Source organism: Protopterus annectens, chromosome 13.part0 (assembly GCF_019279795.1).
Source record: "Protopterus annectens isolate FY-2018-M chromosome 13.part0, PAN1.0, whole genome shotgun sequence".
In the NCBI taxonomy this organism is placed as follows: domain Eukaryota; kingdom Metazoa; phylum Chordata; order Ceratodontiformes; family Protopteridae; genus Protopterus; species Protopterus annectens.
This window is the reverse complement of record NC_056747.1, coordinates 293699069-293720270: the sequence shown is the minus strand read 5'-3', so window position 1 is coordinate 293720270 and position 21202 is coordinate 293699069. Positions and strand designations below refer to the sequence as shown.

General features: G+C 44.6%; 1 protein-coding gene across 1 annotated transcript in view; it reads left to right on the top strand.

Moving 5' to 3' along the window:
- CACTIN (cactin, spliceosome C complex subunit) overlaps positions 1-21202 on the top strand; it is a 710497-nt gene that overhangs the window by 121485 nt on the left and 567810 nt on the right. The window contains exon 4 of the mRNA XM_044053865.1: positions 11386-11531. Coding sequence (XP_043909800.1) covers positions 11386-11531 — 146 coding nt within the window. The remainder of the gene's footprint in view (positions 1-11385; positions 11532-21202) is intronic.

The following is a 21202-nucleotide window of genomic DNA, read 5'->3' as shown; positions in this document are numbered from 1 at the left end:
ACTCCCCCTTGGAGTCCGTCACTGAGGACACAGACTTCGATGAAGGGGAAAGATTCCGCAGATCACCACCGGAGGATGTTTCCTTTGGAGACATTTTAGAGATCCTGTGGCAAAGAGGTGGTTGGTTAGCCCAACTTCCATTCTGTGGGGAGTCCATATTTTTGGAACCTTTCAGGACGGGCCCATCTACATCCTGGGTGGTTCCTCCGGCAGACGAGCTTGTGGATTTGGCGTCCATCCCGGCCTGGAAAGAGCCGGACTCGATCGAACCGATCCCCATGTGCCTGGACAAATTTTTATCTCCCCCCAAGGACAGACCATATTGGACCACATGTATATCAGTGGAGGCCATGGTTGTGGCAGCAGCTATCAAAAAGGAGCTAGCAGAATTGAGCTCCACTATCCGTCTACCAAACAGAGAGTCCAGAGTGATGGACAGGTTTAGTAAGCTTGTTTATGCCTCAGCCACTTTTGCGTTGAGACTGTTGAACTACCTGACACATTTAACTCGTTTGCAGAGGGAACTGTTGAAAGAGCTATCGGACCCTCTGGCAAAGACCATGTTGGCAGAGGACTTCAAGAAAGACCCCCCCCCCAACTGACCACTCTTTTATCTTTGTCCAGTTTTTCCATGAGGCTGATTTCCCATTCCATGGAAGGTGCCTCATGAGCAGCCGGCAAAGGCATTGCTATTCGGAGATATGCCTGGATGAGGCTTTGTGATTTTGCAGAGCCCTTTAAGGCATCCTTTGTTAATGTCCTCTTTGATGGATCCTCGCTATTCAGTCCATCTGTCAAAGAGACCCTAACCTGCAGCGAGCAGGAAGGGAAGACCTTATCTGCCAGTGGGGTCAAGTTCTCTACTCCACAGTGCACCTTTTCTAGAAACCAGTGCAGTGGAAAGAAAACATGGTTCCATAAATCCCAGGGGTCTTCCTAGATCAACATGGGGATTCTTCCTGTAGGGGCAGAGGAGGAAGTTTCAATGGGAGATGTCGCCTCAGAGGCAGAAGGGGTCTGCATAATCAGAATCAGGGCTTTAGGGACCCCTTCTTTGATAGGCCGTACCAGCACTGCCCAGCTGCTCATCTCTGGAGGCATTCAGGCGTCGTTTTTCTCTGCACCCTACTGCCTGGACCAGTATAACACAAAACGAGTGCTAAAGATTATATCCAGAGACTGTGTTATTCCCTTTCTCCTTCCTCCTCCGGAGAGGCAAAAGAGACTCTCTGATGTTCCACCCAGCCAGAGTGAGTTTGCAGTAGTAGAAATTCTAAATCTGTTTAAAAAAAAGAGTCATCCAAGAGATACCAAAGGGACAAAGAGGGTTCAGAACTTACTCTTGCTTCTTTTTAATGCCAAAGAAAACCGGGGACCTGCGATCCATTTTAGATCTAAGCAAATTAAATTTGCTTGTAAATAAGGCAAAGTTCCGAATGGTGACAGTTCAGTCCATTCTACCGCTGCTGCGGAAGCATGATTGGATGTGCTCAGTGGACTTACAGGATGCATACTACCACATTAAACAGACAGACACTCCAGGAGCCGTCTGCACTTCTGGTTGGGAGTCAGTCATTTTCAATTCAGGACTCTGCCCTTTGGACTTGCCACAGCCCCCAGGGTGTTTACCAAATGCATGGCAGTAGTCGCAGACTGCAAGGATTCTGGGCGTTTGCATATCTGGACAACTGTCTCTTTACTGCCTCAACAAGGCATCAACTACAGGCCATGGATTATTTCTTCAACCTTGCCAATCATCTGGGGATCACTATAAATCTGGCAAATTTGAACCTATCTCCTGTCCCCTGTGCAGACTTTAGAATTCATCAGAGCTACCTTGGACACAGTGAACCAGATTGCCGCTCTTCCCCCCTCATTACCTTCAGACCTTGAGAGATCATGTCCAAACAGTCTTGAATTTAACCTCTCCACCAGCAAGACTAATACTTTAGGCTCTAGGATCTGTAGTAGCTGCCATCCCAGTAGTCCGTCTTGCAAGGTATTTTATACATGTCCTTCACTGGACCCTTGCTCTTTAGTGGTCTGTACTCTACCGACCTCCGTCTATGTTTATCATATTGACCAGTTTGCCTTCTTCTATTTCCCTTAGCCACGGTGACCACTGATGCTTCCCAGTTGGGGTGGGGCATTTCAAGGCACATGGTCACACACAGACCAGATTTGTGTGTCAATGTCCTGGAGATGAGAGCAGTCCTCTTCACATTGCAAGCCCTTCAGGACAATGTTCATCGTGTTTCACTGTTGCAGTCATGACTGTAGGGTTCTCCCCTGCCAGCAGGCAGTCCTCGGTCGGCCAGAATCCCAAAGTCTGGGTCCGGCGTCGGCTGTTCAACCATGCTCCCTGACGTCAGAGCGCCAGGAGTACAAAGCTGACAGCCGACTCCATCTTCCCCAGTCTTTCTTGCCGTGCGGTGATAGCAGTTCGCAAGTGCCGGTCGGCTGACTCCTGACGATTTTTTCTGATAAACTTCAGTCCGAAGACTTTCTTCTCCACTCAAAGCTAAGTACCCGTTGGAAACTTTTCTTGCTCCAGTCCGATGTCAGAAAAAGTTAATAATTGTATTTCATGTGGGAAGCAAATACCTCATAAGGATTTTCATTCTTACTGTATTCCTTGCTTAGGCCCTGACCACGACGTAGCTAGTTGTCGGTTTTGTGCTAGATTCAATCAACGTACAATTAAACAAAGGTACGATTTTGCTTTTCATTACTTCAGTAGGCGCTTTAACTACAAAATGTCATCGGATATGGTTCTGGTTACCGGAGTTCACAAATGTCGCAAGGATAAAGACAGGCCTCCGAGGTCCAAATCTCATGATAGTACACAAGCGGAGCCAGCTTCAGGTTCGGCCGTCATGAGTGAGGCGCCTTTGCAGCCCCTGTCGTCGGCCATTTCAGAACCGATGGCCGAAACGAACTCTCATGAGGAGCCAACCAGGCCTTTAAATATTTCTATTGCAGGACCTTCGGACAGTGCTCCTTCGGATGGGTCCGGAGCCGCTGTGCAGGTACCGGCTTCCGAAGGGGTTTTCAGGTCTACTCAGCTTCTAATAAAGGCAAAGCCAAAGACAAAGGCAAAGACTCCTTCTAAGTCAAAGACTGCAACACAGGCCTCTTCTGAACCGGCTCCCAAGTCACAGAAACAGTTACTTAAGATGGCGGAGGATTTACTTACTATGATTAGGGGTTCTCATCCCCCTCCAGATAAAAGGCCAAGGCAGGATGTTTATTATGATTCCTCTGATCAGGCTTCTGTTTCTTCAGTTTCTTCTTCTGACCAGGAATATTCTTTCCCTCCTTATGAGGATTCTGATGCTGTGGAATCCATTCCTTCATCTTCTCCCCCTGAGGATTTCTCTTTTGGGGAAACTTTACATGAAATGAGGGAACATTTCCACTGGGAAGGACAGGAGTATTCGGAATCTAAGAAAAGACTAAGGGATTTTCTTGTTCTCCCCCAACATAGACCCCTGGCTATTACTCCTGTTTTGGATATTATGGATTATGCTTTTTCGGAGACTAACTTAACCCCTGACTCTTTTCCTCCTGCTCCTGTTAAGCCTGATAGATATCACAGGGTTCCTGATTCCCACCAGTTTTTATACAAGAACCCTTCTGCTGACCCTGAAACCATTTCTCAGGGTCCTAAGGGAGTTAAGGCCGCTTCTGCCAAAAATCCCATTCCCACTGAAAAGGATTCTAGATCTTTGGAAAGATGGGGCAAAAAAGTGTACACTTCTGCTACTTTGTCCATTAGTGCTTTAAACTGTCAGTTTCATGAAATACCAGCAATTTCTCTTGTCTGTTTTAAAACAAAAGCTTACTTCCATTTCTGCCTGTGCAGATGATAAGGAATTACATGACTTATTGCATGCCACTGAACAAGTTGGGAAGCATGGTTTACACTGTGGATTTGATGCCTTGGAGGCTTCTTGTAGGGCTGCTGCCTCCGGCACAGTCATTAGAAGTCATGCATGGTTAAAGGAACAAAATTTGCCAGAGCAAGTAAAAGCTAAATTATTGGATGCTCCTGTTCAGCATAATGTTTTGTTTGGATCAAAAGCTGAAGAGGTGATTAAAAAGATGGAGGATAAGGCGAAATCCATGCAAACAGTTAAAGATTTCTTACAAGTACAGCCACCAAGATTTAGCAGGAATTGGGCTTCTAAAAATTGGTCCTTTCCCACTTCAGACAGGCCTCAGAGGGGTAGATATAGACGCTCCAGAGGAAGGCCTCAAACACAAGCCTCTTACAGACCAAGACAGTGGACTGCTTCCACCCCTAGAGGAGGAGAGGACAGGTCACAAACTCATAGGAAACAAACTCAATGACTCCCTCTGTTGGGCTGCAGGAACTTCTTGCCTGGAAGCCCCTCTCGGAGGAAAACTCTCTCTTTTTTATCAAAATTGGACTCGTATAACCCAAGACAAGTGGGTTCTGGATGTGGTTTTAAGAGGTTACAAATTCCATTTTCATATCCTGCCAAGGCCAAGCGGATGGCCAGACCTTCCAAAACATCAATGGACAGAGGCCTTAAACCAGGTGGAAGCTCTTTCGGCCATGAAAGCCATAGAACCGGTTCCACTTTCAGAGATGGGACAGGGTTTTTACTCGAGGCTCTTTCTAGTCCCCAGGAAGAAAAACTCATGGAGACCCATTCTGGATCTGTCAGTCTTGAACACCTTTCTAGAGATTCCAAAATTCAAGATGCTTACTCTACAGCAGCTACTTCCAATGCTGTCCAAAGATGCATGGATGGTGACTTTGGATTTAAAGGAGGCATATTTACACATTCCCATCAGGCAGGAACGCAGAAAATACCTCAGGTTCAAGGCCGGATCGAGGCACTTTCAATTCTCTGCGCTGCCCTTTGGATTGTCTGCTGCGCCCAGGGTCTTCACCAAATGCCTGGCTCCAGTAGTAGCTTACTGCAGACTCAAGGGAATTCAAATTTACCCTTATCTGGATGATTGTCTAATTCTAGCAGACAGCAAGGATGTCTTACTCCAGCATCTAGAATTTGTACAGAACCTCCTCAAGTTCTGGGATTCTCTGTAAACATAAAAAAGTCAAATTTGACACCCTCACAACAGATAACTTTTCTGGGTGCTCTTTTAAACACCACAACCCAGATGGCATTTCTGACATCCGAAAAACAATTACAGCTGGCTTCAACTTTCAAGACCTTGGCAATGTTAACTCAGCTAGCTGCAAGGAGATTCCTGCAGGCTTTGGGTTACATGGCCTCCTGCATCCTTCTCGTACCATATGCAAGACTACACATGAGGAAAATACAGTGGTACCTAAAAAGTGTATGGTCTCAGCATTGCCACAGTTTAGACATACTGATCTCCGTCCTGCCTTGCCTTCAAAAGGAATTTCTTTGGTGGTCCAGGGCATGTACTCTAAACAAAGGGAAACCCTTCTGTCTGCCTCCGGCCACTCAGTTTCTAACCACGGACGCCTCGGATTATGCTTGGGGAGCCCATTTTCAGGGAAACTGTCTGCAGGGCCTTTGGACAAAGGATCAGAAGCACCTGCATATCAATTTAAAGGAAATGTTAGCCGTTCAGAAAGCTCTAATGGCCTTCAGGAGTCTTCTACTACCAGGACAACTACTAATCCGGACAGACAACACCACAGTTATGTGGTACATAAACAAGCAAGGGGGATCTCATTCCTACCCCCTTTGCAGACTAGCCATGGATCTATGGAACACAGCTCTAGCTTGCAATCTGGACCTTCAAGCTCAGTTTCTACCAGGGAAGCAAAACTTCCTGGCAGACAGTCTGAGCAGAAACCTTTCGGATCCACACGAGTGGATGCTGGACACCAGAATATTCAGGATGATAACAGCAGTCTGGGGATGTCCTCACATAGACCTCTTTGCATCCCATCTCAATCATCAACTACAGAATTTTTGCACCAGGACTTTCCACAAAGAAGCTTGGAAAGTGGATGCCCTATCATTCAGTTGCAGGAACCTCTCGGGATATGCTTTTCCGCCTCTTCCTCTTCTTCCACAGGTATTATTAAAGATAAAACAGGACAAGCCCAAGATGATGATCTTGCTGGCCCCAAATTGGCCTCGACAGTTTTGGTACCCATCTCTAAAAAACCTATGTCTGGAGCCCCCTTGGATTTTACCTCAGTCTCCGAACCTTCTGTCCCAACATCAGGGTCAGGTTCTACATTCTCATGTCAGAACTCTCAGCCTGGCGGCCTGGTTAATCCAGGGCCTTTGATTTCTTCTTACCCAAGCAGGTTATGGATGTCATTTTAGAAGCCAGACGTCCTAGCACTAGAAAATCTTATGCAGGAAAATGGAAAAGATTTTGTTCCTGGATGCAGGCTCAGGTTTCTGACCCTCTTCTTCCGAACATTCCTTTAATTTTACTTTACTTGACAGATCTCTTACATAAGGGTCTCTCTTTCTCTTCCATTAAGATACATGCCTCTGCTATTTCTGCTCATTATAATAGAGACCCTCCAATCTTTTCCCACCAGCTCATGAGACAGTTTCTCAGAGGAGCTAAGAACTTAAGACCTCCTAGATCTCCTCCCATTCCTGCTTGGGATATCAACTATGTTTTGGAAAAACTAACCTTGCCTCCTTTTGAGCCTGCTGCCTCTTCTGACATCAAGTTTTTATCTTGGAAGACAGCTATTCTGTTAGCCCTAACCTCTGCCAGGAGAGTTTCAGAGTTTCAAGCTCTTATGGCTGTGGAACCTTATATTATTTTTCATCAAGACAGGGTGTCTTTGAGGACTAATCCTACCTTCATGCCTAAGGTGGTTTCCAAAGTGGCCTTAAATCAAACTATCCACTTGCCAACTTTTTTCCCCACTCCTCAAAATAAAGGGGAAAGGATCTTACATTCCTTGGAAGTACACAGACAACTACGTTTTTATCTGGACAGAACCAAGGACATCAGAAAATCAGAACAATTGTTTGTTTCTTATGCTTCAAGTTCCCAAGGTAAAGCCATTTCAAAACAGACCATTTCTAAATGGATTGCTCATGGAGTCAGATTTTGTTATTCACACCATGGAAAGCAAATCCCAGGGAGTATACGGACTCATTCCACCAGAGCTGCTGCCACTTCTGCGGCCTTCCTCAGGGGAGTTACTACCAAGGACATTTTGGAAGCTGCAACTTGGAGTTCAGTGCATACTTTTTCTAAGCACTACAATTTACCTCTCTACTCTAAGTCTAGGGCAGGCTTTGCCTCTGCAGTCTTGCAGGGCCTTTTAGCTCCCCTTCTTCTTTATGACCACCTCCCTTTCCTTCAGCTTTGGGATTCTACCCTACAGTCATGACTGCAACAGTGAAACACGATGAACATAGTACAGTTGTGTACACCTACCATAAATGTAGATGTTCGAGTGTCTTCACTGTTGCAGTCTGGGTTTCCCTCCCTCCTGTCCCCTCTTATTTTTTACTTTTGTGTGGTTCCTTTTTTCACCATTCTTCTGAGGTGTATTTGCAAAGGATATGGGACCTTTCTCATTTTGGGACTCCTGACATCTGGGGCAAGAAAAACTGGAGAAGATGGCATCGGCTGTCAGCTTTGTACTCCTGGCGCTCTGACGTCAGGGAGCATGGTTGAACAGCCGACGCCGGACCCAGACTTTGAGATTCTGGCCGACCGAAGACTGCGTGCCGGCAGGGGAGAACCCTACAGTCATGACTGCAACAGTAAAGACACTCGAACATCTACATTTATGGTAGGTGTACACAGCTGTACTTTCTTCCTCTAGGAAATATTGAGATTCACACAGTCACCATGTCGGTGGTGTGGTACATCAAAAAACATGGAGGAAACTTGCTCTTATCCACTGTGCAGAGAGGTCATGAGGGTTTGGGAATGGGCGATGTCTTCGAACTGTTTTCTTCTTGCAACTCACATATCGGGGTAATCCAGTGTCCTGGTAGACAAGCTCAAGAGGTCTTTTCTGACCCCTTACAAGTGGTCCCTCAATCAGTCAGTAACAGACTTGATCTTCAACCATTGGGGGTCACCTTGCTATGACCTATTTGCATCCTCCCAGAACAACAAGTGTAGTAACTATTTCTCTCGAGCTCCCCTCTGGGGAGTCCCTGAAGGACGCTGTGGTTCACAGTTGGTCCCTGGTCTCCTTTACACTTTTCCCCCAGTACCCTTGATTGCAAAGTTTCTTCAAAAAGCAGTGCATCTGAAGTCTTCGGTAATCCTCATTGCCCCTTATTGGCCTTGTCAGAGTTGGTTCCACTTCCTCTGGTCTCACCTGAAATATCCTCCATGGATTCTGGAACCCAGACAGGACCTCCTTTTTCACCCGAGAGAGGGTTTTCATTCCAATCTGATGTCCCTCAAATTGACAGCTTGTTTTCTCCACTTCCAGTGATTGTTCTAAGGTCCAGGCTTGCTGCCCCTATCTGAGACATTATTTTAGCCTCTCAAAAAACATCTACCAAGAAAGTTTATGGGAGTAAATGAAAGAGATTTGTTTTCTGGGCTTCTAAAGAGAACATTGACCCTTTTTCAGCACCAATTTCATCTATCCTTCTCTTCCTTGCATCTCTTTTCAAAGAAGAATCCAGCTTCTCTGAAATCAAACTTTAACTGGTAGCCATCTTTAACTTTCATTCTGGAAATGTTTTCAATTCCCCTCAACTTCCAAACTGTGCAAGGCCTTCTTGAAAGGGATCTTTCTCCTGAGGCCTCCGGTCAAAGGACCTTTCATGCCATGGGATCTCACTGTGATACTACAAAGCTTAACTCAAAAGCCATTTTAACCAGTAGGTGATTGTGACTTAAAGTTTCTTTTATAGGGGACGGTCTTTCTCATCACCTTGGGAAAGAGAATCTCAGAGATTCAGGCCTTGTCTTCTAAGCCTCTTTACATTACTTTCCACAAGGATAGGGTGTTCCTTTGTACAAATTGTTTTTTCACGCCCAAGGTAGCTACAGAATCCAATCTCAACCAGACCATTCAACTACCAGTTTTCTTCCCAAATTTCTCTAATGAGGGAGAATGTTTGTTGCATCTGCTTGATGTTCACAGGCAGTTACATTTTTACATGTACAGGACGAAACCCTTTCTAAAACCAGGACAGTTTGTGTCCTCCTCTCCTGGCCAACCAGGCCTATGTAATAAGTATTCAAAGGTTACTCTAGCTAAGTGGATTACAGAGTGTATTACCTTGATTTATACCAAGAATGGATTATAGCTACCTCGTTCTCCTAAGGCCCACTATACTAGGTCTGTGCCCACCTCATCCACCTTTTCTTCCAGAGCCTCTTTAGATGATATCTGTGCTGAAGCCACTCAGTCGAAAGCTCACACATTTGTCTTGCATTACAAATTATAGGTTCATAGGTTGGTACTGGACTATCTGCCCGAAGGCATATATTAGCCCAGCCACATTGTGCGGTATTCACCGCCCCTTTAGTAGTTGCCTAGACCCTTGTACTAGCAGCTAGTATCCTTGGCCCCTATCTAGTAGTGCTGTTGGTGTGATCCCCGGTGTGAACTTTCTGTTACCCATCCACTCATCAAGGTTCCTCTTGAAGAGTGATAGTGAGGGGCTCTGTCTTATGTAGATCGGGACCCTGTTCCATAGTAAGGGAAGTCTCTGTGAAGGGAATCTATCCCTCCAGCATGTTCTATTCATTTTTGTGTTGAGGTTTATATCCCTAGAGCTTGTAGCTTGAGTAGATTTGGTTTTGCTAAGATGGAGCATGTTCAACAATTCCGGGTTGGACATGGCTCTGTACGTTAGACAGAGATCGCCTCTGAAAAAGCGGTATGCAACAGAGAACAGTCTTAGCTTTTTCAATCGTGCTGCATAGGTCAACTGTTTGAGGCCAGCAATCCTCTTGGTTAGGTACTTTGTGGTCTCTCCAGCTGCTGGAGATGTCTAGCCAGGTACATTCCAATTGGTGCATTGTACTCAATAATGGGTCTGATGAGGGAAGAGTAGAGGGGCACCAGTACATCCTTAGATCTTGATGCAAACCCATTCGTGATCAGATGGGTCACATAGAAGGATTTTCTAACCACTTTGGCAACATGGTTATCAAAGGAAAGCTGACTATCTACTTGGGTCCCTAGATCCCTTATTTCTTCTTCAGATTTCAGGGGATTACCTCCTGTGTTGTAGTTTGCGGGTACTCTGTTTTTTCCAGAGGGGATTACTATGCATTTTTTGCATTTAGCTTGAGACCATGGCTTTGACACTATGCATCAGACCTTAGACCTTGTTTCCTGGAACTGGGCTTCATTCGGTTTGGCAGTGCTCTGGCATATCCTTCCTTGAGACCGCTCAGGAGTTGTATAGCTGGGGACTCTACCCATACATGAGGAGGAATGAGAGAGACAACATCAGATTTATTAGTCATGTACTTATCATAACTTGGTATCTGCATTGTCTTCTTTAATTCCTCCTAACCTTTCCATCCTGCCATCCCCCTTCCTAGTGCTGTAGAAAACATGGAGAGAACTTCTTAGAACTGCTCTTCCTGGTTTTGAGCCTCTGTTTATGGATTCATACTCATTTCTTTCCCTGTTCTCTAGTCTCTTATGGGCAGCAAACTCAATCTGAGGAGGTTGGTTGGAGTGTGGGCCATTGTGGGAAGTGGGAGGAGCTTGAGACTTGGATCCTAGTCTGAAGCAATGCGACCAAGTCAGATCTGAGGGTTAGATCTGTAACCCATATGTGCGGAGGAATGAAAGAAGACAACACAGATACCAAGTTTATGGTAAGTACATAACTAATAATTTTCCTACCAATTTTCTTGCAGTCTTAAATATCGAGGGGGAATCATAAAGGTTACCACAAATTGTAGACTGCATGTACACTTAGTGCAATTTTTCTGAGTGACTAGAAAGCACAAAAATTGAGGTAGGGATTTTCTTGAATGTAGATCGTGTACACTTAGTGTAGGTGTTTATGGATCTGGCCCTTTGTGTTTTCTTCTTAAAGGTTTTGATTCCCATAGTCTGTAGTTAGATGATTTATGATTCTGAGCAAGTCAGAAACTAGTTAACCTGTAGAAGAGGTGATTTGCCTGCTTAATCCTAACCATTTAAGGATGTCTAAACTGATACAGGTAAAGTTAAGTAATCAATTTATTTGAATGATAATTTGGCAGTAGGCTTTGTGGGAAGGCCAGAACCAAGAGAGAGGATATTCTTCATACTTGTCTGAGCAAGGTGAGTGCACATTAAATTTGTTTTTAAAAGTCACTGCAGCAAGTAGTCACTACAGTTAGTGGAAATCGAAAGGAAAAACTCAGTTTCTGTCTGAAGAGCCAGATAGATATGTAGTCTTTGTCATTTTAAATTTCCTTACTTATAATTTTTTTCTAACATTTCAGGTCAAACAGTTGCGACTGGAACGTGAACGAGAAAAGGCCATGCGGGAACAAGAGCTGGAAATGTTGCAACGGGAAAAGGAGGCAGAACATTTCAAAACTTGGGAGGAGCAAGAAGATAATTTCCACTTGCAGCAGGCAAAGCTTCGGTAAGTTTACACAGTACTGCTTATGTAAATAATTTCTTTGTTAATGTTTATTACACTGGATACCCCTTTGTGGGCCACTATGGCATTATTTCCTTTCCTTAGTGTTGGTCTGTGACCAAATGCTTGGTTTAATGATGCATTTAACAGCAGTATGATTACCAAAAACTCTGCTGACCAATCATTTTGGAGCTGGGGGGCTAGTGAGAATGAAAAGACAGAAGAAGGATCAATATGTTGCCCTGTGGCACTTTGCTGAAATGAATAATGATGTGGCTTTTAAATGATAGAGGTGGCACTTTTCAGGCTCCACTAGAGATCCTCTTTACGTTTGCCTGATGGAAATAGTGAGTCAGCCTATCGAGTCTACCCTTTAATTGCCTTTAACCTTCCTTCCATCCTTGGCTTTTCTTTCATTCATGTTGCAACTGTCCCTTGCCTTCTTGAATGCCACAGTGTATTCTGTCTCTCTCCATCATTTATTCCAGTAATTCATTTTGTGCATCATTGATCCTTTCTGTGAAGACTTTTCCATTTCCTAGGAGTAGGTGATCTTTGTAGTCTATTGCCTGTGCACGTCCTTCACCTTCTGTCCTTTCTGTTTCAGATGAAACTTCACGTTTCTCCGATATTATTTTGTGCACCTCTATCATGCTTCTCTTTTCATATTAGTGTCTAATGAGAAGAATTACACTCTCTTTAGTCATTGGTCATATCCTTTATATTCCATTCCACAGACACTTTGGGTGGCCTTCCACTGGATTTCTTATAGCTGTCTGATGTCCCTGTTTTTGTATGACTTCTGAAACTGCACACAGTACTCATGGTGTGGTCTGACCAGAACCCAGTAAAATGGGAGTATTTTAACTTTTCTTCTTGAGTCTGTTTCTCCAAGGATAACACTGTATCACTATGTTTCTGCTGCCCCTTACCTTTGACTCTGCTACTGTTGTTCCAATCCAATGTGGCCAACACTCAATCTTTTTCCAACTATTTTGCCAACAGCTGCAGTCCCCCAGCTGATATTTTACACTAAGGTTGCTGTGGTCCAGATGTAATAATTTGCATTTTGCAATGAATCTCAGTCACCACCTCAGTGGCCTTTGTGGCTGTAGGACTTTCTGAACCATTTAAAAGACTCTGCTCCATGTCCTCTTGTGTTGCACCTGAGTTCTTGTCATAATCGAAAAGATTGAAACTGTTTTGTTTTCCCACAAGTAAGTCTGAAATGAGTATTTGAGCCAGAACCAATCTCTACTGTACTCTGCTGGCTGCTTTCATTATTAGTGACCTTGGCAATCTCACCTCAACCCTCCATGTCCTTTCAGTCATACTGCAGTCTGGTTTCCTCATTCCTTTTACTACCTCCAGCCCTTCTGGTTCTCCTAATGTTCACCTTTGTGATGTAAGAATTAATGGCTTTTTTGACATCAAAGTCGACCATGTGTACTGGTACCAAGCTCTCTTTTAACCCATTTATAAATCTGTATCGGGTTTGACTGATCACACCTTCTGGCCTTGGACCTGCATTTTTTTATTGTCTATGAGATTATTGCTGTCCTTCTATATCACTATTGCAGTACCCTTCACAGTAGGGATTTCCTGCCAAGGATAGTCCAATGTCCGGCCAGTATACCAAAGCCTTTAGAGCTTGTATGCACCATATTTTACAAGTATGCTTCCCGTATGGGATGAAGGGCATAAAGGTGATGTATGGAATCAGTTACCCAGAATTTCTTTACCTCCAGTTTGAACGCCACCATCGCTCATCAGACTGAATGCCTATTTGCAGTGCTGAATACCTAACCATCAGATAAATGCTCCCTGAGGGTCTTTTTTTCTTTTACTTTTTATGTTGTTCTCTTTTGGTTACCTGGAGTTCATGTTATCCAAGAAGGGAAAACATCAGTGTGGGAGGCAGATTCCTGATGAGGACAGTCACAGAGAGTGTCTTTTTTTTGTTTGTGTATTTCCCACGACCATACATCCTGCAAGGTGTTTGTACCTAAGACCCTCAGAACTCGTTTATCTTCCCTGACCATCTGTCTCAAGAACCAGAGGCTTAAACAATTAACCCAGGGTAGCATGGCGGAATTGATTAACCCCAAGGTACTCCCGTCAAGTAAGAAGAAGGCCAGGAGATCTCATTCGGATTCTTTGGCTGTCCATCCTCCACCAGATGTCCATCTAAAAGCAGGTGATAGCTGTGAAGGACATCTTGTATCTATGTGGGATTCTTGTGCTGTGACCCCATTGGAGGCTGGCATAGGTCTTTCCTTTCACATGTTCTCTGAGGCTTTGCAGGCATCTCCTCCAGACATCGAGTGGGAACTGTGGTTGATTATTTTGGAGGTCCCTAGAGGGATTCCCCACATTCTGGTCAGGGAAGAGGTTCTGGGTACTGTTATTGAATCCCATCAGAGTTTGGAACTTCCAGTGTTTGTTAGAGAAAACATCCCTTCCAAGAAAAAGCAGAAAATAAAGCATTCTGCTGTATACTCCGAGGATCCTCAAAGAGAATGGCAGGAGTTTACTCAAGGCTTGTTTAATGCACTAATAGCTGTGAAGCCTCCCCAAAGGGTTTTTGTGCAGACTCCCTCCTTGGACTTCATCTCCTTCCAAATGGCATAGGAAACCTGATTTCTCAGATGAAGATTCAGAATCTGATGAAGGGTCCATGTCGTATTCTTCTTAGATGCCTTCATCTTTGTCTTTTGGTTCTGATAAAGAGGAGTCAGGCAGCCCTAAGTGTCCCTTTGAGGAATTGTCTTTTGGGGACACAGTAGCATGAATGATGCAATACTTTAAGTGGGAGTCTTCTTGGGTATCTGATATCCAGAAAAAGCATTATGAACTGCTTCAGGTGGACACTCCTAAACCTTCTGCTGTTCCTCCTGTGTTGGCTACTTTGTTAGGCACCTTTATAGCTGCTTCCAAGTCTCCTGATTCTCAGCCTCCTTCTCCAAAGAAACCCGATAGGTTCTAAAAGGCTCCTGAGAGTTGTCAATGCTTATTTAAATGCCCTTTTGCTGACCTTGCTGTGGTGTCAGTCTCCTCTGACAAGCCTTCCAAACTTTTGCTCTTTTATAAGATTTTACCTTCAAATAAGGATAGTAGGACAATGGAGAGAATTAGTAAGAAGGTTTACACTGCTTCTGCTTTAGCATTTTGGGCCATCAATTACCAGACCCACATGACCAGATATGCTCTGGCCTTGATTGCTCATGCTGGTTGGGTTATTTCTCACCTCTCTGATTCTGAAAGTAAGTCCTCTTATCTATTCTGGGCTCTACCTCTCAAATGGCTTGCCACTATATGAGGTGCAGCTATGATGTTGCTAATACCTCTTCCAAAGCTGCTGTGTTTGGGTCTGCCATGAGGTGTTACCCATGACCTTGTCTACACTCTTTACCTAAATACATTAAGGCCAAGTTGTTAGATGTTCTTTTGGATAATATAAATCCCTTTGGACTGCTGCTGAAATGTTTGTCTCTTCAAGAAAAGGGTAAAGCCTTGCAGGACCTTAAACATATTTTTTGTCCCCTGTCCCTGAGTTCCAGAGGAATTATCCTACTAGGTCTGCTTTTGTTCACAGGCAGCCTCATCAGGCCTCTAAAGGCAGGAATGGTGGTAGGCAAGCTCCTCCCGCTAAGTATCCTCAGGCTTCTCTTGCTCCGAAGCCTCATTTACCTGACAAGCCTGCTTCTGTTTGACATTTTGCCCCCCGCCCCCTCCATCTTTGATCAGGTTCTCTTGTCCCTTTGGCTCTCCCTCTGTCTTCTCATCACCTCAGATTCTTGGGTTTTATCTGTCATCCGTCAGGGTTACTTCATGGTATGGAAGTCTTTCCCTCCTTTTTCAGGGGTTACCTAACCTCCTCTGGGGCAACATTCTCATTTCTCAGAGGTTCTTGGGTACCTTGTGGACCAGGGAACTATTCAGGCTGTCCCTCCTTCCCAAGTAGGAAAGGGATTTTACACTAGGATGTCCCTGGCTCCTTGAAAGGAGGGCTCTTGGAGACCTGTTCTGGATCTCTCCTTGCTGAACACCTTTCCCAAGGTTCTTTCTTTCCAGATGCATGCTCTTCAAACCCAGTTTCCTCTTTTACTACCCCAGACTTTTTTGGTGTCCTTGGATCTGAAGGATGCTTACCCTCATATTTCTATTCACCCTCTTTTCAAGAAGTCTTTACTTTTCTGTTTCGTCCTGTAATTTTCAGTTCTCTGCTTTGCCCTTTGGCATCTCTACTGCCCAAGGATATTCACAAAATGCCTAGCTCCTGTGATTGCTTTTTTGTAGGCTGCAAGGCATTCAGATTTTTCCTTATTTAGATGTTCTCTTGCTTCAGGCACCTTCTCGCAGTTGCCTGTTATAGGATCTGGAGTTCACCATTTCTGTCCTTTAAAATTTGGGGCTTACTAACGATCAGTTTTAAAAAGTCTGTCCTGACTCCCTCTAAGGATTATGTGTATCTGGGTTGCATGATTCAGGCAGTACTAATGTTGGCCTTTGTTCCACCAACAGAAGTCCTGTCTTTGACAGGTTTCTTTCAGTGTCTGCTTCCTCTGCTTGCTGTCCCAGCCAGCATGTTTCTTCAAGCCCTGAGATTCATAGTGTGTTCCATTCCATTGCACATATGGTAGTGTCAGTGGTACAAGTCCCTTTGTATTACTCTTTCTTTCATGCCCAAGGTTGTTAGTGAGTTGTGTTTGAATCAGGCGGTGCAGCTCCCATTCCTTTTTTTCCTTCTCCTCATTCTGCTAGTGTGGATTTCCACAGACAACCATGGTATTATTTGGATAAAACTAAGGCCATTCATAAGTCTGACCAACTTTTTGTTTCCTTTCATCCAAGGACATTAAGTTTGTCTATTTATAAGCAAACCATCTCCTCCTGGATTTCTAAGGCCATTTTCTTTCTTTATTCCTTTCAGGGCAAGTGTCTGTCTTCTTCTGTTAGAGTCCACTCCATTAGTCCTGTTGCCCCACATCCTGCACAGGGAACATACCTGAAGGCTTTGGTGTACTAGCTTGGATGTTGGACTGTCCTTGGCAGGAGTTCTCTACTGTGAAGAATGCTGCAAAAGTGAAGAGAAGGACATCTATTGTTATGGTAAGATTTTACACAACTGTACTTTCTCTTGGAAAGCAGGTAGCCTTGCTCTTGGGATTCTTTCATTGACTTTCACTGCTGCTGTTGTCAGGCAAACAGGCCTAAAGTTGTTTGTATTTTTCCTGTTCCCAACCTTGTGTAACATTAGATTATCACACTTTGTCTTTTAGTTGTCAGGTTCTTTAACTTTAATCTGTGAACTGTTGAAGACTTCTTTTAGGGAAACTGCCAGCACATTTGCCAATTTTCTGGGAATCTCGAGAGGCAATCGGTCCAGTTCACATGCCTTATCCTGTCATAGGTTGACCATTTAGGTTCATAGGTTGGTACTAGGCTTTTTTCCTCTTTATTCTTCTCTCTGTTTAACCTGGTTTCTGCTTTCTGCTCTCCCCACTTTGTCTTACTGTCTTCTTGGCATGGCACACTCCCATTGCTTTCCTTTGTGAAGTTGGAAGCAAATTATTCATTTAGATATTTTGTTTTTCCCAGTTTCCTTAATATCCCCCTCATTTTTGCTTATCCTGATTATGTCTGTACCTCCCTTCATTCTGCTCTCTATGTGAAAAAGCCCTTGATATTCCTCATATTGATCATTGCTGCAGTAGCCTTAGCTATATGGACTACTGCCTGCATAAGATATAATAGCCGGACATCTTCCAAAGTTTCAGAGCACCTATACATGGCAAAATAGTTAGTCAGCTCAAGTTAAGCTGAACAAAAAGACAGGTCTTGGTGCCAGTGTCTTCAGAACTTTTCTGTCACTAAGAAGAGTTGCTCCACTGTGGGCCTTTGAGGATCAGCTGTTTACTAATTCTATTCCATTGCTAGGCATATAAATTCCCTTTGGGGGGGAAAAACTTCAAAATTACTTTTTAGCTTAGTTTAATCTTAAACTAGGAAATGGTATTTTCCTTGGCTGTTTTGTGACTTTAATGTACTTTCAAATGGGAGCTTATTTTTGTACTTTTATGGTAAAAAAAAGTTCTTGGGCGGCCACGGTGGTGCAGTGGTTAGCATTGTCGCCTCACAGCAAGAGGTTCTGCGGTTCGATCCTCGGCTCGGGTGCCTTCTGTGCGGAGTCTGCATGTCCTCCCTGTGGTCGCGTGGGTTTCCTCCGGGTGCTCCGGTTTCCTCCCACATCCCAAAGACATGCTGCAGGTGGATTGGACACTCTAAATTGGCCCTAGGTGTGCGTGTGAGTGTGCCTTCTGTGGAAGGTTGGGCGCCGGGCTGGCAACTCGACACCGTAAAACTCCACTGCCATTCAATGTGCGGACAAGGTGATCCGCTGTGGCAACCCCTAACCGGGAAAAAGCCGAAAGAAGAAGAAGATGGTAAAAAAAAGTTCTTCAAAAGTTGTTTAAAACTACTTTTTCTGTGGACAAACTGTGTTTATTTTACTTTCTGAGGCTGGGGAAAGTGTTTTAGCGTGCCTTTTACTGTGTTTTTGTTGGGGGAAAAGTTACTTTTTTGGACTTTATTTTTATGTTGATTATTGCTGCTAAACTTTCCCAGGAAATGAGCACCTTTTTTCGGCTTGACCATGGAACAAACTACAGTCCCTCAGTTGGACCTTCTTCCAGCTACAAGAAGAAAAAGTTAACTAAACAGCCTTTGCCATCACAGCAGACTGGTAACTTGCCATAGCCGCAGGTTTTTGATTCTGCTGTGGCCAAAACTGCTTCCTCAGACTAGTTATCTTTTTCTTTGTTTTCCTCTGGTGCTGCCCATACAGCCACCTTGGACTGGGGGGGGGGGGTTACACATATCCTGTGCAGCTATTGGGGTTCCCATAGTAGGCAAAGACTGTTTGGTCCCCTTGGACCTCTTGGTACCAGCCCAGCCTTCTGTGCCTAACATCCACAGCAGGTCTATCAGCCCCCAGACTATTTTGGTATTTCCTGGGGCTAGTCATGGATTCTTAAGCTATCTTGGGGGCTTGGCCGTGTGTCTTTTTTTTATGCCCTACCCAGTTTCCCCAGCTGTCATGCTCATAGACTATGTCAGAGAGCAGCTCTTCTCTATGGACCACACCATAATTGACTAGCACACTGCCCCCCCCCCTCACGCTGCTTTGTTAGTTGTCCTGGTTACTAATTGAATCTTGGTCAGCTGGGCCATAGTTAAGGGTTTTTGTCCCCTGTCCACTAATGGAATGGTAAGGGAGAGCCAGTCTTGGTCAGGGAAGAAATGTCAGGGAATTTGCTGCTAATTAGTCAAGAATGTTGTGCCCGTCCCTGGGGAAGCTCTTGTTGGCAATACTGGTTCTGTTTGCTCTAATTTTTCTACCAAAAAGAGACAGAAAATTAAACATTTGGCTTCTCCTGGTCAGTTTCTTTGGACAGGAGTAATTTGTTGTGCTTGGCTGAGAGTCTTTTTGACCCTTCTTGTAAGCTGATTTCTAGTAAAAGAAAAAGGGCATGTTCATCATATTAATCTCTTCTGCAGTAGCCTTAGCTATATAGGTTATATCCTACCAAGGATGTAACAGCTGGCCACTTTTCAAAGCTTCAGGGCACCTTCCATGTGTCCAAGCTTGAGCTGAGCTAATTAAAAGACTGTTCCTTTGATGGGCAGATAAGTTCCCTTTGGGGAAAAAACTTCATTCAGTTATTTTTCTTTCTTGAAGTCAAAAATATTAATAAAGTTATTTTAAAGCTATGAGTTTGTTTTAACAGACTGTCAAAAGACTGCATTATACATGTACTTGATTTTTTTTCTCTCAGTTTCAAAGCTGTTTAAAGTATTAAAAGGCATTTTTTCTGTGCAGGATTTTTTTTTTAAGTTTTGTGGCTTGCAAAGTATTTTAAAGTGCGTTTTACTGTGTTTTTTGGGGAAAAGTGACTTTTTAAAGCTTCAGATTTTTACTGTATTGTGCCACTTGTTTTCCCTGAGAAAGAGGCAATATTTTTGGATTGATCTCTGAAGAAACTGTCACTCCCATGGTCGGTCCTTTTACCAGCCACAAAACGAAAACGATGTCCTTCAAGGATGCATCTGCAGTCATCACATATGGGTTGTCCTGCCTCAGGCAGCCCTTCGGTCGGCCGGATTCCAAAGTCTGGGTCTGGCTTCGGCTGATGTCGCACTTTCCCCGACGTCAGAGCGTCTGGGGTATAAAAGCATCAGCCAACGCCATCTTCCTCAGTCTTTCTTGCCGCGTGGTGCCCGAAGCAGAAGCAGTTCGCAAGTGCCGGTCGGCCAGCTCCTGTGATTCAGCTACCGAAGACTTCGAAAAAGCTAAGTACCCCGTTGGGGACTCTTTCTTGCCTCAGCTGATGTCAGATAAAGTTAATAATTGTTTAACTTGTGGGAAACAAATACCTCATAAGGATTTCCACTCTTACTGCCTCCCCTGCCTAGGCCCAGACCACGACGTCTCGGCCTGTTCAGCCTGTGCTTCCTTCAACCGACGAACTCTTAGACGTCGGTCGGAGTTTGCAGAGGAGTTTTTTGGGGCTAGTTTTGCTTATAAGATGCCGTCGGAGACTCCGACTTCACATTTAGTTAAAAAACGGAAGGACAAGGACCGACACACGCGGACCGCGGTTTCGGCTGAAACCACAGTCAGGCCTACCGCGAGTGTCTCGGTCTCGGCTGAAACCGAGTCCTTGGTACTTCCTGTTACCGAAACCACACAACCGACTTACCTCGGCCCCGGAGGCCCCGGCCGAGTCGGTCATTGAATTACCTACTGAAACCGGTGTCCAGGAACCTTCCGACACCATTCCTTTAGATGAGTCTACTCCTGCACGTGGTGCAGCCAGACCCCCTGCTTCCATGTCCATTAAGGCTTTCTCTAGGGCTAAAGCTGCTAAACTTACTAAGGCTTTGCCTCCCAAGGTTTCCTCTCAGAGACCTTCTACTAGCTCTCAGATTCTTACCCTAGCAGAGGATCTGATCTCATTAATTAGAGGTTCCCAACCTCATCCGGACAGGGGCTCTCAACCTCCTCCAGACAAAAGGCCCAGGGTTGAGCCCTCTGATCCCCAGTCCTCAGATGAGTCCACGGATGGCTCTGCTCTGTCAGACCACCAGGAGGAGGCTTATTCGGCCTACGAGGATTCTGATGATGAAGAATCTATTCCCTCGGCCTCCTCTCCTGAAGAGTTTTCCTTTGGAGAGACATTACACTCTATGAGAGAACATTTTCAGTGGCAGGGTCAGAAATTCTCTGATTCCAGAAAGAGATTAAGGACCTTTTTACATTTACCTCAGCATAGTCCCTTAGCTATACCTCCTGTTTTGAATGTCATTGATGATGTGCACTCTGATGCTAGTACTGCCCCTGACTCTCTCCCTCCGGCTCCTGCCAAACCTGATAGGTACTACAGGGTCCCGGACTCACATCTACACCTGTACAAGGCCCACTCTGCTGATCCAGAAACTATTTCCCAGGGCCCAAAAGGGGTTGCAGCTGCCACTGCTAAAAATCCTCTACCCTCTGAAAGGGAGTCCAGAGCATTAGAGAGATGGGGTAAGAAAGTGTATACTTCTGCAACTCTTTCCATGAGGGCATTAAATTGTCAATTTCATATGATACAGTACCAAGAGTATTTACT